Source organism: Cucurbita moschata, unplaced genomic scaffold (assembly GCF_002738365.1).
Source record: "Cucurbita moschata cultivar Rifu unplaced genomic scaffold, Cmos_1.0 Cmo_Scf00025, whole genome shotgun sequence".
Lineage (NCBI taxonomy): Eukaryota > Viridiplantae > Streptophyta > Magnoliopsida > Cucurbitales > Cucurbitaceae > Cucurbita > Cucurbita moschata.
The window spans coordinates 671,134-687,603 of NW_019268541.1; the positions used below are offsets into that span (position 1 = coordinate 671,134).

Here is a 16,470-nt window from a genome sequence, read left to right on the forward strand (position 1 = left end):
CAACCCACAGCATAAATTGCATTACACCAACCCACGACCTTTATTCATTAATTATTAATTCAATATTATTTCAATTGACACTAATTAATGAAAGCTTTTAGATGAATTTTAGTCTATCAATTTAATATAAGTGAGACTTTGTGTAATTGTTCTGGCCCATTTATTTATTTTGTAGAACTTAATGAAAACAAACTGATATTAATAATAGAATAGAAATATAGCCAAGATATTCGTTGATATGTAACATTGAAGAGTTCAACATGATCGATAATAAACATACATAAACTAAAATTTTCGTGGAACGATTCGTAGTTCATACCTTCTTCAGCATTATGCTTCATGCCATTATCAAGTTGATGGCTCCACACGCTTTCTAAACCATTTGAACAAACAAATTATAATTCACGAACAGAAGGCCATCAAAACATGCACGCACATTGTTGCTATACATTCAAAGGAAGAAGAGAAAAAAATACCAAATTCTATGATGTCAACGCAGGGGACCTTTCCAACTTTCAATCCTCAAGTTTGCAAAGCTGTAATTCATATATATATTTGTAGCTCTGACTTCTGCTAATTAATGATTAGAAAACCCAATGTCTTGCAATGAACAAAGAAAGGCAAGCTATATAAAGCAAGCATTAGCTTGAAGTTTCAAATCGTCCCATTTCAATCCCAGAAAAGAAGCTTTCCTGATATTGGGACTGAAATGGCGAAGTTTCAGTCTTTTTCTATAGCATTGTTGGTGTGTGTGATTGTGTCTAATCACATTGTAGTTGATGCCAATATTTCAAAGAACATGGCCATAACCTGGGGAAATAGTCGGTCCAAAATAGAAGGGGATAGCCTTCAGCTGGTTTTGGACCAAAGCACAGGTGAAATAATATCATTTCTTGCTTTCTTGTTTTCTTGTATGCAATAAACAAGTTCATCAAGTCGTTAGTTTTTACCAGCAAGAATGATTCTGTTGTTGCAGGCTCGGGAGCGAAGTCGAAGAGAGATTTCTTATTTGGAAGCTTTGAAGCTCTCATCAAGCTCGTTCCAGGGGATTCTGCAGGAGTAGTAACAGCGTATTATGTACGGTTCAAGGCTAAATCTCACACGACACAACATCGATCGAGATGATGTTACAAATATATATATAAGTTTTGTGGTGCTCATTCTTGACCTTGGAACTTTTGCAGCTATCTTCTACAGGTTCAGCTCATGATGAGATAGACTATGAGTTCTTGGGGAATGTTTCAGGACAGCCTTACACCATTCATACAAACATATTCACTCAGGGTGTTGGAAACAGAGAACAGCAGTTTCGATTGTGGTTTGACCCCACCACCGATTTCCACAACTACACAATTCACTGGAATCCTAATGCTGTTGTGTAAGTGAGAATTAATATCCTGGAAAAAAAATTTGAAGTTCAGCTTTAAAGAACTAAACAATTTGCTTGGGGATAGAACATAACAAGTGTGTGTGCTAATGTCAGGTGGTATATTGATGGTATCCCAATAAGAGTTTTCCGGAACTACGAAAAGCAAAGGATAGGTTTCCCTAACAAGCAAGGTATGAGGGTATATACCAGCTTGTGGAATGCAGATGATTGGGCAACTCAAGGAGGCCGCGTGAAAACCAATTGGGCCAACGCACCATTCACGGCTAGCTTTCGCCACTTTAGGCCAAGAGCTTGTTACTGGAATGGAGTAGCCAGCATTAGTCAATGTGCCGCTAAGTCCCCAGCAAACTGGTGGACTTCTCCAGCTTATGCACAGCTCAGTGCTCCTCAGTTGGCTAAGCTTAATGAAATCCAGCAGAACTACATGATATATGATTACTGCAAAGACACTAAACGGTTCAATGGGCAAATGCCACCAGAATGTTATAGAAGACAGTTCTAACACAATGTTGCGTAACAGCTAATGCAGTGTTCAGAACAGCAATACTACCAACAATAACAATATGGCACTCGGCTGTGTTTCAAAAATGTTCATTTTTCTTCTTTCAGAGATCAGTTCTCCTTTTCTTGCTTGGTTCCTTTATGTGGGATCATAGCTTTCTGATTGTTTTGATATACGTGTTTACCATGTTCCAAAATGATTGACATGTTTCATATAAAACTTGCTTTCCTGTTGCTTTATCTATGTAAGCCTTACAACTGAGGAGCTCGACAAACTTTACTCTTCGTCTCTATCTATTAGACCCGGAACCCATAACCAAAGAGTTTGGCAAAAATACAGTCCACTCTCTAGGCCAAGAAGCTACTCGTGTTATGCAAGGAGCTCTACAAAGTATAAGTGCACCAAAGTGTAAGGAACCACGACTTTCCATAATGGTATGATATTGTCTATTTTGAACATAAGCTCCCATAGTTTTGCTTTTGGCAACGGAAGACTACCCCTTTCAATAATTCTCAACAAAAAGAATTTGACTTAGGACGAAGAAAACAAGTTATGGAAACAAGTAAGACTACTCCTTTCAATAATTCTCAACAAAAAGAACTTGACTTAGGACGAAGAAAACAAGTTATGGAAACAAGCGGAGGGAGCAAGCAGCCCTTTTTCAGGGCATTATACAAATTAATTTGGAATTTGAAGAGACCAAATACAACCCAACGCCCGATCACTCATTTAATCACAGAGTATTTTTCAACGGTACCCTTTGGACATTCATATCAAGCATCTCGGAATGAGGAAAATTACAATCGCAGCGATAAAACCCTAGAATGATACGCAAATCAATTACAAACTAAACTCCAAATCTAAGTTCTCCAATTCACAAATCGGAATTAGTTAATGCAAAGCCATACGCCCAACCCAATCAGAGCAGTACCAAACAGAGCGTACCCGACACGAGTTTCCTCGCCAAGAAGCATTCCGAAAACAGCGGTGGCAGCAAAAGTTGTGGCGTTAGTGACCGGAACGGCGAGCGATATTGGGGCATCGCTTAGAATGGCAAAGAAAGTAGCTGAGGCGGTGAGATTAACCAAAAAAGGGACAGTATACTGCCAGATCGAGAGGAGCTTGAGCCATCGACGGAGGGAGGAGAGGAGTTTGTTTGAAGAGCGGGTTGCATTGGACGAAGATTTAAGAGCTTGGTCCCAGAGAAGGGCGCCACGGCGCATCAGTGCATTGGTGGCGCCCCAGACTATACCGATCGCAACCATTTTCTCTACATCCCCGATCATCTTCTTCCGCAGTCTCTCTGTTCAGTTGTTTCAGCTGATTCTCTGTTCAGTTATTTCAGAACTCAAAATTGTGTTTGTCAACTGAAATATCTGTTTTTATATATATATAAAAAATAAAAAAAAATTAAAATATCATTTTAATCTTCCTAAAATTCTATTTTATTAATATCACGAAATTTCAATGATATAAACCCAAGTTCATAATTTGAACAACTAGATCAAAAATTTGTTCTTCCGAGTAAGAATAAAAACATCAATCTTTGAGAATTCATATCATATAGTTCATACTTCCTTAGCATTATACCCCATGCTCTTTTAATAGAAAAAACCGGATTCTATCATGGCAACCAACGACCTTTTCAACTTTACTATAGTCTTAATTCATACAATTATAGCTCTTATTCAGGAAATTAAAGATAAAAATAGCCAATGTCTAATAATAGACGAGGATAGGCAAGCTATAAAGCGATCAGAAACTTGAATCTTTGAAACATCCCATTCCAATCCCACAAATTAGGAAGACAAAAAGAGCTTCCTGATATTGGGGTTGAAATGGCAGGGTTTCAATCTCTTTCAATAGCATTTTTGGTGTGTGTGATTGTGTCTTATCACATGGTAGTTGATGCCATGACGTCAAAAAACATGGCCCTATTCTGGGGAAATAGTCAGTCCAAAATAGAAGGGGACGACCTTCAGCTTGTTCTGGACCAAAGCTCAGGTGAAATGATGTCATTTCTTGCTTTCTTGATCATATCTCCATGCTTCTCAGAACTGTGAATGTGCAAAATGAACAAATTCATACAGTACTTACCTTTGACCGCCAAGAATGATTCTGTTGTTGCAGGCTCGGGAGCAAAGTCAAAGAGATATTTCCTTTTTGGAAGCTTTGAAGCTCAGATCAAGTTCGTTCCAGGAGATTCTGCGGGATTAGTAACGGCATTTTATGTATGGTTCAATGCTCAAAAAATACCTGACCAATCTACATAGATTACAGAGTTTTTCTGGTGCTTATTCTTCATCTTAAAATTTTTGCAGCTATCTTCTGAAGGTAGCCATCATGATGAGGTAGACTTTGAGTTCTTGGGGAATGCCACTGGAGAGCCTTATACCATTCATACAAACATATTCGTTCAGGGTGTGGGAGACAGAGAACAGCAGTTTCGACCGTGGTTCGACCCCGCTGCTGATTTCCACAACTACACAATTCACTGGAATCCTAATGCTGTTGTGTAAGTGAAAATTTGATCAACTTAAAAGCATAGGGTGAAAATTGATCCCAATAAGAACATGATGTGATCTGGATGATTTCAGGTGGTATATTGATAGTATTCCAATTAGAATTTTCCGGAACTACGAGAATGCCCCGAAGCAAAAAACAGCCTTCCCTAACAAGCAAGGTATGAGGTTATATACCAGTTTGTGGAATGCACAGGATTGGGCAACTCAAGGAGGGCGCGTGAAAACCAACTGGGCCAGCGCACCGTTCACGGCTAGCTTTCGCCGCTTTAGGCCAAGAGCTTGTCCCTGGAATGGAGAGGTCAGCATTAGCCAATGTGCCTCAAACTCCCCAACAAACTGGTGGACTTCTCCAATTCATGCACAGCTAAGTGCTTCTCAGTCGACCAAGCTTGGGGAAATCCGCGAGAAATACATGATATATGATTACTGCTTAGACCCTACACGTAGACCCAACGGGGTACTGCCACCAGAATGCTAACACAAACACAAGCACTGCTACCAGCAATAACACTATCGCACTGGTGGGCTTCTCCAGTTCATGCACAGCCAAGTGCTTCTCAGTCGACCAAGCTTAGGGAAATCTGCCAGAAATACATGATATATGATTACTGCTTAGACCCTGCACGGAGACGATCCAACGGGGTACTGCCACCAGAATGTTATAGATGGCCCTTCAAACACAAACACAAGGACTATTACCAGCAATAACAGTATCACACTCACACTCAGTTGTGTACCAAAAATGCTAATTTTTTTTTCTTCTTTGAGAGAAACCCTGTTTGCAAGTTCATTGCTTTATGATTGGTTTCGATGTACCGTTTTTACTAGGATGCATGTTTCATATAAAACTTGCTTTCCCATTTGCTTGATCGGTGAAATCTTGGGACTGAGGAGCCTACAAAGTATTAGTGCACAAAATTATTTGGCTTAGGATGAAGAACACAAGTCATGCAAATAAGTAGAGAGGCAAAGATAGGTAAAAAATGGAACCTTTTGATACTGCACGCTTTCCTATAGATTCAAACTGTCGTTGAAAAATGACTAACTTCGTCGCGACAACCAATACACAAAGTATGTGGAGGTGCTCTACCATTTAACCTCTACTATGAATACCCTCCACTTTATACTTCTACAAAATGGACGATGCTTACTCAGTTTCGGAGTGTTGTGTAATATCTTTTCGATAGGTGTTAATTCTTGGAACTCTTCTTGGAGTAAATGATTTGATCATCGATTTATAACAATTCGTTCATTTTTATATATTATTTTTTATATATAAATATAAAAAACATGGCCCTATTCTGGAGTTTGGAAGGATTCATTCCTTTACTCGCAACGTAGTCAACTCCATTTGTTAGAACAGCTTCCATTGAGTCTCTGCACCTACCCTTTTTTTTGTTTTCGGAAAAAGGATTTGGCTCAGGATTGCCCATTTTTAATTCCAGGGTTTCTCTGAATTTGAAAGTTATCACTTAGTAGGTTTCCATACCAAGGCTCAATCTAATTAAGTCCGTAGCGTCTACCGATTTCGCCATATCCCCTCCCCCTCTTTTAAGATTAGTATCTCATTATGTTATGATGTCCTTCCCCTTTTTCTTTCATTTGTATTATGCTGGAACCACTGAAGTCATTAGGCGATCTAAAGGCAATATGATAGCAGATGCTAGAAGAGCACTCAAAATTTTTTTAAGTTTGACTAAATGTAATTGTTGATTAACAATTTGGATGCATGAAATCTTTTACCTCGGAAACACTATAGTTGGCTTCATAAGACTTTCAAGGTTGAGGCTCCAAAACAAGAATGCCACCCTGCCGGCCACCCTGCCTTTTCAAAATGAAAGCTTAATTAAGAAGGTTCTGAATCAAACATTAAAGTAAATACAGAAGATTCTTATTCATGATCTTAGGACAATTTAACACAAAGTACATAGGTGTATGACAAGGTAAGTACCGGAGGAAGCAGTCTCCAATCAACATCTCCCCAGTTTTGATGAATCCACTTTGCTACACTCAAACTGCAGTAAAGAAAGAAAAAAAGAAACGCAAATTGTGACCCCAGAAGGGGAAGGGAGACGCATCAAGGGTCAAGAAAACAAATAGCATTAATACGCAACACCTAAGATAAAAAGATTAACTTACCAAAGAATTGTATCATAGTGCTTCTCAGGTGGATATTGACTAAATATAAAATTCTGCTGTTGGACGGAAACAACGGTATGAAGATCATGTTCTTTGGAAGAGAAATACTTGTAGAAGCTTCTGTCTCTATCTTTGAAGCTCCAAACCTTTATCCCGCTTCCCAACATCTATTCTTGCCATTCCTAGATTCCAGTAAGCATCGTCAACTCGATCCTGCATAAAGAGAAGTTCAGGTTGGAAACAAAAGCAACTATTTTTATAGAAAGATCGAGAGATCAACTCTGGCTAAGTACCTTGGTATACAAACAAATCTTTCACTTTTGAGATCTATTTTCTCCTAACATAACTACCAGAACATGATGTGATGATTACTAAAGCCACCAGCAAAAAGAAAAGAGTTCGTATTGATGAAGTCACTATGAACCATGAAGCTCAACGAACAATGTAAGCTCCCTCGATAATTTCAGGTCACGAGCTTTGATTCTATCAATATGAAGGAGGAACAGAGGTTCGAGTTTCCACCCATGAAGTACGTTACTAAGAGGCAATCCGGTATGACAGAGCTAAAAAATATAAGTGCGTTACAGGCCATTATTACAGCCCATAGGGGACCGGGAAAGGGCATACCACTCGAGACTATTTAGATCTAAATATTTATCACACATAGCCTGATCAACAACCTCCTTCAATATCTACCCTTTTCTGTAAAACCCTTCAATTACTTTTTTGGTATAAAAATTCTCCTCCCTAATACTATAGTCAAACAATAAATCAGCATCCAACCATCCCAGGCTATACTTTGCATGACTAATTTACAAGTGCCTAAAATAGTTAATGATAAAATGCATCATTAATTTGAGAATTCATATATCATATAGTTTATACTTTCTTAGCATTATGCCCCGTGCCCTTTATCAAGTTGGGGACGCCACTCACCTTTCTACACCATTTGAACCAAGATACTATAGCTTACGAATTAATAGAAAAAAACCGGTTTCTATCATGGCAACGAAGGACCTTCTCAACTTTACTATTTTTAAGTGTGCAAAGCTGTAATTCATACACTTATAGCTCTTATTCAGGAATTTAAAGATAAAAATAGCCAATGTCTAATAATAGACGAGGAAAGGCAAGCTATAAAGCGATCAGAAACTTGAATCTTTGAAACATCCCATTCCAATCCCAAAAACTAGGAAGACAAAAAGAGCTTCCTGATATTGGGGTTGAAATGGCAGGGTTTCAATCTCTTTCAATAGCATTTTTGGTGTGTGTGATTGTGTCTAATCACATGGTAGTTGATGCCATGACGTCAAAAAACATGGCCCTTTTCTGGGGAAATAGTCAGTCCAAAATAGAAGGGGACGACCTTCAGCTTGTTCTGGACCAAAGCTCAGGTGAAATGATGTCATTTCTTTCTTTCTTGATCATATCTCCATGCTTCTCAGAACTGTGAATGTGCAAAATGAACAAATTCATACAGTACTTACCTTTGACCGCCAAGAATGATTCTGTTGTTGCAGGCTCGGGGGCAAAGTCAAAGAGATATTTCCTTTTTGGAAGCTTTGAAGCTCAGATCAAGTTCGTTCCAGGAGATTCTGCGGGATTAGTAACGGCATTTTATGTATGGTTCAATGCTCAAAAAATACCTGACCAATCTACATAGATTACACAGAGTTTTTCTGGTGCTTATTCTTCATCTTAAAATTTTTGCAGCTATCTTCTGAAGGTAGCAATCATGATGAGGTAGACTTTGAGTTCTTGGGGAATGCCACTGGAGAGCCTTATACCATTCATACAAACATATTCGTTCAGGGTGTGGGAGACAGAGAACAGCAGTTTCGACCGTGGTTCGACCCCGCTGCTGATTTCCACAACTACACAATTCACTGGAATCCTAATGCTGTTGTGTAAGTGAAAATTTGATCAACTTAAAAGCATAGGGTGAAAATTGATCCCAATAAGAACATGATGTGATCTGGATGATTTCAGGTGGTATATTGATAGTATTCCAATTAGAATTTTCCGGAACTACGAGAATGCCCCGAAGCAAAAAACAGCCTTCCCTAACAAGCAAGGTATGAGGTTATATACCAGTTTGTGGAATGCACAGGATTGGGCAACTCAAGGAGGGCGCGTGAAAACCAACTGGGCCAGCGCACCGTTCACGGCTAGCTTTCGCCGCTTTAGGCCAAGAGCTTGTCCCTGGAATGGAGAGGTCAGCATTAGCCAATGTGCCTCCAACTCCCCAACAAACTGGTGGACTTCTCCAATTCATGCACAGCTAAGTGCTTCTCAGTCCACCAAGCTTAGGGAAATCCGCGAGAAATACATGATATATGATTACTGCTTAGACCCTACACGTAGACCCAACGGGGTACTGCCACCAGAATGCTAACACAAACACAAGCACTGCTACCAGCAATAAAACTATCGCACTGCAGTATCAAAAGGGTCTAAGCAGTTCATGCACAGCTAAGTGCTTCTCCGTCGACCAAGCTTAGGGAAATCCGCCAGAAATACATGATATATGATTACTGCTTAGACCCTACACGGAGACGATCCAACGGGGTACTGCCACCAGAATGTTATAGATGGCCCTTCAAACACAAACACAAGCACTACTACCAGCAATAACAGTATCACACTCACTCAGTTGTGTACCAAAAATGCTATTTTTTTCTTCTTTGAGAGAAACCCTGTTTGCAAGTTCATTGCTTTATGATTGGTTTCGATGTACCGTTTTTACTAGGATGCATGTTTCATATAAAACTTGCTTTCCCATTTGCTTGATCGGTGAAATCTTGGGACTGAGGAGCCTACAAAGTATTAGTGCACAAAATTATTTGGCTTAGGATGAAGAACACAAGGAACCTTTTGATACTGCACGCTTTCCTATAGATTCAAACTGTTGTTGAAAAATGACCCTGGGAAGAGTTATCCAGAAAGAAACAAATGGATTCTTTTATTTCGAACTGTAAAATATTGGAAACTAAGGTCAAAGCAAATCAACTTTTGAGAGAGCCTTGAAATGAGATGTAAGACAGATGACAAAGTAGCACACTTGTTGCTCAACATGGTGCAGCGACTGCTGAGGGTAAATGTTAAAATACCATCATTAGCCCAATACAAACCCAATAATTGTATGATCCCATTTAGGATAATTCCATAGGAAAATAATTTAGGATTTTAGAAATAAAGATATCAAGGTATTTTAGGAAAATGATTTAAAAAATGGTGAGATATTTTTGGAATAAATTGTTTAACCTCTACTATGAATACCCCTCCACCCTACCAAGCTTTTCATCCCAAAAAATTTAAAGCACTTAGTTTCTGAGTGTTTTGTAATATCTTTTCGATAGGTGTTAATTCTTGGAACTCTTCTTGAAGGATCCTTATAAACTAGTTCTTTTTAGTTGTCAACATTAGAAAGATCAGCAATCTAAGGCAATATGATAGCAGATGCTAGAAGAGCACTCAAAAAAAATTTTGAGTTTTACTAAATGTAATTGTTGATTAACAATTTGGATGCATGAAATTTTTTACCTCGGAAACACTATAGTTGGCTTCATAAGACTTCCAAGGAGGCTCCAAAACAAGAATGCCACCCTGCCGGCCACCCTGCCTTTTTGAAATGAAAGCATAATTAAGAAGGTTCTTAATCAAACATTAAAGTAAATAGAGAAGGTTCTTATTCATGATCTTAGGACAATTTAACACAAAGTACATAGGTATATGACAATTAAGAAGGTTCTTAATCAAACATTAAAGTAAATACAGAAGGTTCTTATTCATGATCTTAGGACAATTTAACACAAAGTACATAGGTATATGACAAGGTAAGTACCGGAGGAAGCAGTCTCCAACCAACATCTCCCCAGTTTTGATGAATCCACTTTGCTACACTCAAACTGCAGTACAGAAAGAAAGAAAAAACGCATATTGTGACCCCAGAAGGGAGACGTATCAAGGGTCAAGAAAACAAATAGCATTAATACGCAACACCTAAGATAAAAAGATTAACTTACCAAAGAATTGTATCATAGTGCTTCTCGGGTGGATATTGACTAAATATAAAATTCTGCTGTTGGAAGGAAACAACGGTATGATCATGTTCTTTGGAAGAGAAATGCTTGTAGAAGCTTCTGCATCTATCTTCGAAGCTCCAAACCATTATCCGGCTTCCCAACATCTATCTTGCCATTCCTAGATTCCAGTAAGCATCATCAACTCGATCCTGCATAAAGAGAAGTTCAGGTTGGAAACAAAAGCAACTATTTTTATAGAAAGATCGAGAGATCAACTCTGGCTAAGTACCTTGGTATACAAACAAATCTTTCACTTTTGAGATCTATTTTCTCCTAACATAACTACCAGAACATGATGTGATGATTACTAAAGCCACCAGCAAAAAGATAAGAGTTCGTATTGATGAAGTCACTATGAACCATGAAGCTCAACGAACAATGTAAGCTCCCTCGATAATTTCAGGTCACGAGCTTTGATTCTATCAATATGAAGGAGGAACAGAGGTTCGAGTTTCCACCCATGAAGTGCGTTACTAAGAGGCAATCCGGTATGACAAAGCTAAAAAATATAAGTGCGTTACAGGTCATAATTACAGCCCATAGGGGACCGGGAAAGGGCATACCACTCAAGACTATTTAGATCTAAATATTTATCACACATAGCCTGATCAACAACCTCCTTCAATATCTACCCTTTTCTGCAAAACCCTTCAATTACTTTTTTGGTATAAAAATTCTCCTCCCTAAAACTATAGTCAAACAATAAATCAGCATCCAACCATCCCAGGCTATACTTTACATGACTAATTTACAAGTGCCTAAAATAGTTAATGATAAAATGCATCATTAATTTGAGAATTCTTATCATATAGTTCATACTTTCTTAGCATTGTGCCCCGTACCCTTTATCAAGTTGGGGGCGCCGCTCACCTTTCTACACCATTTGAACCAAGATACTATAGCTTACGAATTAATAGAGAAAAACCGGTTTCTATCACGGCAACGAAGGACCTTTTCAACTTTACTATTTTTAAGTGTGCAAAGCTGTAATTCATACAATTATAGCTCTTATTCAGGAAATTAAAGATTGAAATAGCCAATGTCTAATAATAGACGAGGAAAGGCAAGCTATAAAGGGATCAGAAACTTGAATCTTTGAAACATCCCATCCCAATCCCACAAATTAGGAAGACAGAAAGAGCTTCCTGATATTGGGATTGAAATGGCAGGGTTTCAATCTCTTTCAATAGCATTTTTGGTGTGTGTGATTGTGTCTAATCACATGGTAGTTGATGCCATGACGTCAAAAAACATGGTCCTATTCTGGGGAAATAGTCAGTCCAAAATAGAAGGGGATGACCTTCAGCTTGTTCTGGACCAAAGCTCAGGTGAAATGATGTCATTTCTTGCTTTCTTGACCATATCTCCATGTTTCTCAGAACTGTGAATGTGCAAAATGAACAAATTCATCTAGTACTTACCTTTGACCGCCAAGAATAATTCTGTCGTTGCAGGCTCGGGAGCAAAGTCAAAGAGATATTTCATTTTTGGAAGCTTTGAAGCTCAGATCAAGTTCGTTCCAGGAGATTCTGCGGGATTAGTAACGGCATTTTATGTATGGTTCAATGCTCAAAAAATACCTGACCAATCTACATAGATTACATAGAGTTTTTCTGGTGTTAATTCTTCATCTTAAAATTTTTGCAGCTATCTTCTGAAGGTAGCCATCATGATGAGGTAGACTTTGAGTTCTTGGGGAATGCCACTGTAGAGCCTTATACCATTCATACAAACATATTTGTTCAGGGTGTGGGACACAGAGAACAGCAGTTTCGACCGTGGTTCGACCCCACTGCTGATTTCCACAACTACACAATTCACTGGAATCCTAATGCTGTTGTGTAAGTGAAAATTTGATCAACTTAAAAGCATAGGGTGAAAATTGATCCCAATAAGAACATGATGTGATCTGGATGATTTCAGGTGGTATATTGATAGTATTCCAATTAGAGTTTTCCGGAACTACGAGAACGCCCCGAAGCTAAAAACAGCTTTCCCTAACAAGCAAGGTATGAGGTTATATACCAGTTTGTGGAACGCACAGGATTGGGCAACTCAAGGAGGGCGCGTGAAAACCAACTGGTCCTATGCACCGTTCACGGCTAGATTTCGCCGCTTTAGGCTAAGAGCTTGTCCCTGGAATGGAGCGCTCAGCATTAGCCAATGTTCCTCCAACTCCCCTACAAACTGGTGGACTTCTCCAGTTTATGCACAGCTAAGTGCTTCTCAGTCGACCAAACTTAGGGAAATCCGCCAGAAATACATGATATATGATTACTGCCTAGACCCTACACGTAAACGATCCAGTGGGGTACTGCCACCAGAATGTTATAGACGGCAGTTCTAACACAAATACAAGCATGACTACCAGCAATAACAATATCACACTCACACTCAGTTGTGTACCAAAAATGCTATTTTTTTCTTCTTTGAGAGAAACCCTGTTTGCAAGTTCATAGCTTTATGATTGGTTTCGATGTACCGTTCTTACTATTTTTGAAAATGGATAAATGGATACATGTTTCATATAAAACTTGCTTTCCCATTTGCTTGATCTGTGAAATCTTGGGACTGAGGAGCCTACAAAGTATTAGTGCACAAAATTATTTGGCTTAGGATGAAGAACACAAGTCATGCAAATAAGTAAGGGAGGTAAAGATAGTTACAGAAAGGAACCTTTTGATACTGCACGCTTTCCTATAGATTCAAACTGAAATCACTTTTTACTCTTTAGACAGACCTGTCCATGAAAAATGACCCTGGGAAGAGTTATCCAGAAAGAAACAAATGCTTTCTTTTGTAGCAAACTGGAAAATATTCGAAACTGAGGTCAAAGCAAATCAACTTCTGAGAAAGACCTTTTGCCTCTAGTGGTTGAGGAAATGAAATAGCTACAAAATCAACCATATTTAACTCGGAATTTGTCAATGGCTGTCTGGAGGACCAGCTTGTGAAACTGTAAAGGACACCCAATGGTTAATCTGCACCTAACGTTGCTCTAAGACATTCCTAACCCTATCATTGACTAAGATCCATTCCTGCAACCAAAGACAAGTCAGGTGAGCTTGGTTGGGAAGAAGTCTGGATAGGATTGGATTCACTCAGACTACGACTAGTCAAGATGTTAAAGAAACTTGTTCAAAATAATAATATCCTGAGCTGATTTAGCATCCACTTCGGGAACTATTTGGATTGCAAAGCACTTTTTAAAGTACGTTTTCTTTTCTTTTCTTTTTTGATACAAACTGAGCAGAATTAAAAGACTTGTTTTGATTACATTTTCATCAACTGTCACCTTGTTCGGGTTACAAAATGAGACAAACAACTTTGTTGTCACACAGAGAAAGGTTTAAACTTAGTTATGAGTGAAAATGATAAATGAACGGTACATGAATAGTAATATATATCAGCGTTCAGATTGTTCAAAAGGATAACGATGTAAATATCAAAAAGCAGAAGCTTACAACAAGCCTTCAAAAAGCACCTACGCATAAGTGACAGGGATCCCACTACAGACGGCACCCTTCAAAAACAAACACTCTTTACCATGTCTGGAATATGTAATGTACTATTTAAACTAAACAAGGCCTGTAACTAACTACTTCTAAAGACCAGCTGATGGCTCTCTGCATTCAATTTGGTTCAGATGTCCAGATTACAAACATTCACTTCTGGAAAACAAAAATTGGTCGATTGAATCCTCCTGTATTGCTGTGGGACAAGCCGGTGGTTAAGGCTTCAACTGTTCTGAACCCAATCTGGGGTGGTATTTTGTCCAGAAGTTAGTGAAAACTGATGCTGTTTGTAAAACTAAGCCAAATAAATCATAAAAATACCTTGTCTAGGAGTATCTCTTGGAACTCTTCTGGAAGGATCCTTATAGACTTGAAGTTCTTTTTAGTTGTCTGCATTAGAACGATCAGCGATCTAAGGCAATATGATATGAGATGCTAGAAGAGCACCCAAAAAAAAATTCAAGTTTGACTAAAAGTAATTATTGATTAACAATTTGGATGCATGAAATTTTTTACCTCGGAAACACTATAGTTGGCTTCATAAGACTTCCAAGGTTGAGGCTCCAAAACAAGAATGCCACCCTGCCTTTTCAGAATGAATGCATAATTAAGAAGGTTCTTAATCGAACATTAAAGTAAATACAAACATATAACTGACCAAGGTTATTATTGATCTTAGGACGGTTATTATTGATCTTAGGACCATTTAACACAAAGTGCATAGGTGTATGACAAGGCAAGTACCGGGTGAAGCAGTCTCCAAATTTTGTAAAACAATGTAATTAAACCATCATCTCCCCAGTTTAGATGAATCCACTTTGCTACACTCAAACTGCAGTACAGAAAAAAAACAAAAAAAACAAAAAACGCATATTGTGACCCCAGAAGGGAGATGTATCAAGGGTCAAGAAAACAAATAGCATTAATACGCAACACAAGATAAAAAGATTAACTTACCAAAGAATTGTATCATAGTGCTTCTCAGGTGGATATTGACTAAATATAAAATTCTGCTGTTGGAAGGAAACATCGGTATGAAGATCATGTTCTTTGGAAGAAGAAATACTTGTAGAAGCTTCTGTATCTATCTTCGAAGCTCCAGAAGCACCAAGCTCCAAACCATTATCCGGCTTCCCAACATTTATTCTTGCCCTTCTTAGATTCCGGTAAGCATCGTCAACTCGATCTTGCATAAAGAGAAGTTCAGGTTGGAAACTCAGCAATCATTTGTATAGAAAGACTGGGAGATCAACTCTGGCTAAGTACCTTGGTATACAAACAATTCTTTCACTTTTGAGATATATTTTCTCCTAACATAACTACCAGAACATGATGTGATTATTACTAAAGCCACCAGTAAAAGATAGAGTTCGTATTGATGAAGTCACTATGATCCATGTAGTTCAACAAACAATGTAAGTTCCCTCAATAATTTCAGGTCACGAGCTTTGATTCTATCAATATAAAGGAGGAACAGAGATTCGAGTTCCCACCCATGAAGTAAGTTACTAAGAGGCAATCCGATAGGACAAAGCCAAAAAAATATGTGTGTGTTACAGGTTATAATTACAGCCCATAGGGGACCGGGAAAGGGCATACCACTCAAGACTATTTAGATCTAAATATTTATCACACGTACCCTTATCAACAACCTCCTTTAATATCTACCCTTTTCTGTAAAACCCTTCAATTACTTTTTTTGTATAAGAATTCTCCAACTAATCTCCCTAATAATATAGTCGAACAATAAATCAGCATCCAACCATCCCAGGCTATAATTTACATGACTAATTTACAAGTGCTTAAAATAGTTAATGATAGAATGCATCATCAATTAAGATTTAGACCTCCAAAGAAGATAGTTATTCACAAAACCGCTTTCATGTACTTTGTAGAAGTATAAAGTGGATCTGCAATGGAAGTTGTAGAGCTTTTAGAGTAAATCTTACCGGGATCAATATCAACGCCAAGAATCCTCCGGCAATTAAACTTTCTAGCTGCGAAAAGAAAGTTATCCGCATAAGTAAAGAGCTCTAGTATTTGAGAAAAAGCACTTCCACAATCTTCAATGAACAATAAAATAGTCAGTGATAACAGAGCTTTCTTGAACTGAGATGCACAAAAGACAGTTTTAAGTTCATAGCGAAAGGACAAGAAGTTGCTATAGTTTTATTGTCTTTGCTGCAACATGCATATAAACTTCTTTTCAGACTTGAGACTTCCATGCATATCCTTTGGTAAAATGAGTAAGAAGTTCATAAAATTACGGCACATGATAAGGACGTATCAATCCTTTTTTTTTTTTTTTTTTTAA

The 16,470-nt window shown here is 38.3% G+C and overlaps 6 protein-coding genes and 1 long non-coding RNA gene across 11 annotated transcripts in view; 4 read left to right on the plus strand and 3 right to left on the minus strand.

Annotated features, from left to right (window-relative positions):
* Positions 1-218: 218 nt before the first annotated feature.
* LOC111461839 (transmembrane protein 234 homolog) lies at positions 219-4,088 on the minus strand. Of its 4 annotated transcripts, none has more exons than XM_023105532.1 (6): positions 3,990-4,088; positions 1,577-3,220; positions 1,169-1,397; positions 951-1,051; positions 477-570; positions 219-373 (listed from the first exon to the last, which is right to left on the minus strand). In XM_023105532.1, exon 2 carries the CDS (start codon positions 3,176-3,178, stop codon positions 2,780-2,782), a length of 399 nt encoding a protein of 132 aa, XP_022961300.1. In that variant the 5' UTR covers positions 3,179-3,220; positions 3,990-4,088; the 3' UTR covers positions 219-373; positions 477-570; positions 951-1,051; positions 1,169-1,397; positions 1,577-2,779. The 4 variants fall into 4 exon arrangements, with proteins under 4 accessions (XP_022961300.1, XP_022961299.1, XP_022961303.1 ...); XM_023105531.1 differs by having other exon boundaries at positions 1,577-3,268; positions 3,990-4,078; XM_023105535.1 differs by lacking the exon at positions 3,990-4,088 and adding an exon at positions 3,869-3,981.
* On the plus strand, positions 568-2,128 carry LOC111461836 (probable xyloglucan endotransglucosylase/hydrolase protein 26). Its single transcript, XM_023105528.1, has 4 exons — positions 568-875; positions 977-1,077; positions 1,185-1,378; positions 1,484-2,128. The coding sequence occupies exons 1-4, from the start codon at positions 710-712 to the stop codon at positions 1,890-1,892; spliced, it is 870 nt and encodes a 289-aa protein (XP_022961296.1). The 5' UTR covers positions 568-709; the 3' UTR covers positions 1,893-2,128.
* On the plus strand, positions 3,278-4,895 carry LOC111461837 (probable xyloglucan endotransglucosylase/hydrolase protein 26). Its single transcript, XM_023105529.1, has 4 exons — positions 3,278-3,896; positions 4,023-4,123; positions 4,214-4,407; positions 4,490-4,895. Exons 1-4 carry the CDS (start codon positions 3,731-3,733, stop codon positions 4,893-4,895), a joined length of 867 nt encoding a protein of 288 aa, XP_022961297.1. The 5' UTR covers positions 3,278-3,730.
* Positions 4,896-7,784: 2,889 nt separating this feature from the next.
* On the plus strand, positions 7,785-9,142 carry LOC111461330 (probable xyloglucan endotransglucosylase/hydrolase protein 26). The gene is made up of 4 exons (XM_023104828.1): positions 7,785-7,950; positions 8,077-8,162; positions 8,207-8,463; positions 8,546-9,142. Exons 1-4 carry the CDS (start codon positions 7,785-7,787, stop codon positions 8,949-8,951), a joined length of 915 nt encoding a protein of 304 aa, XP_022960596.1. The 3' UTR covers positions 8,952-9,142.
* Positions 9,143-10,886: 1,744 nt separating this feature from the next.
* Positions 10,887-13,169, plus strand: LOC111461835 (probable xyloglucan endotransglucosylase/hydrolase protein 26). The gene is made up of 4 exons (XM_023105527.1): positions 10,887-11,969; positions 12,096-12,196; positions 12,289-12,482; positions 12,565-13,169. Exons 1-4 carry the CDS (start codon positions 11,804-11,806, stop codon positions 12,986-12,988), a joined length of 885 nt encoding a protein of 294 aa, XP_022961295.1. The 5' UTR covers positions 10,887-11,803; the 3' UTR covers positions 12,989-13,169.
* Positions 13,137-13,655, minus strand: LOC111461840. The gene is made up of 4 exons (XR_002713649.1): positions 13,611-13,655; positions 13,382-13,532; positions 13,318-13,351; positions 13,137-13,221 (listed from the first exon to the last, which is right to left on the minus strand). It is a non-coding gene; the product is annotated as an uncharacterized LOC111461840 (long non-coding RNA).
* A 332-nt stretch (positions 13,656-13,987) lies between these two features.
* The window catches only part of LOC111461838 (probable RNA methyltransferase At5g51130), a 4,108-nt gene continuing 1,625 nt past the window's right edge, over positions 13,988-16,470 (minus strand). Inside the window, exons 3-8 of one of the 2 annotated variants that reach the window (XM_023105530.1) lie at positions 16,106-16,153; positions 15,114-15,342; positions 14,901-14,988; positions 14,673-14,738; positions 14,478-14,546; positions 13,988-14,399 (exon numbers count right to left, since the gene is read on the minus strand). In XM_023105530.1, coding sequence (XP_022961298.1) covers positions 14,307-14,399; positions 14,478-14,546; positions 14,673-14,738; positions 14,901-14,988; positions 15,114-15,342; positions 16,106-16,153 — 593 coding nt within the window. In that variant the 3' untranslated portion in view covers positions 13,988-14,306. Of the gene's footprint in view, positions 14,400-14,477; positions 14,569-14,672; positions 14,739-14,900; positions 14,989-15,113; positions 15,343-16,105; positions 16,154-16,470 lie in introns of both variants that reach the window. The other variant, XR_002713648.1, reaches the window with a different exon arrangement.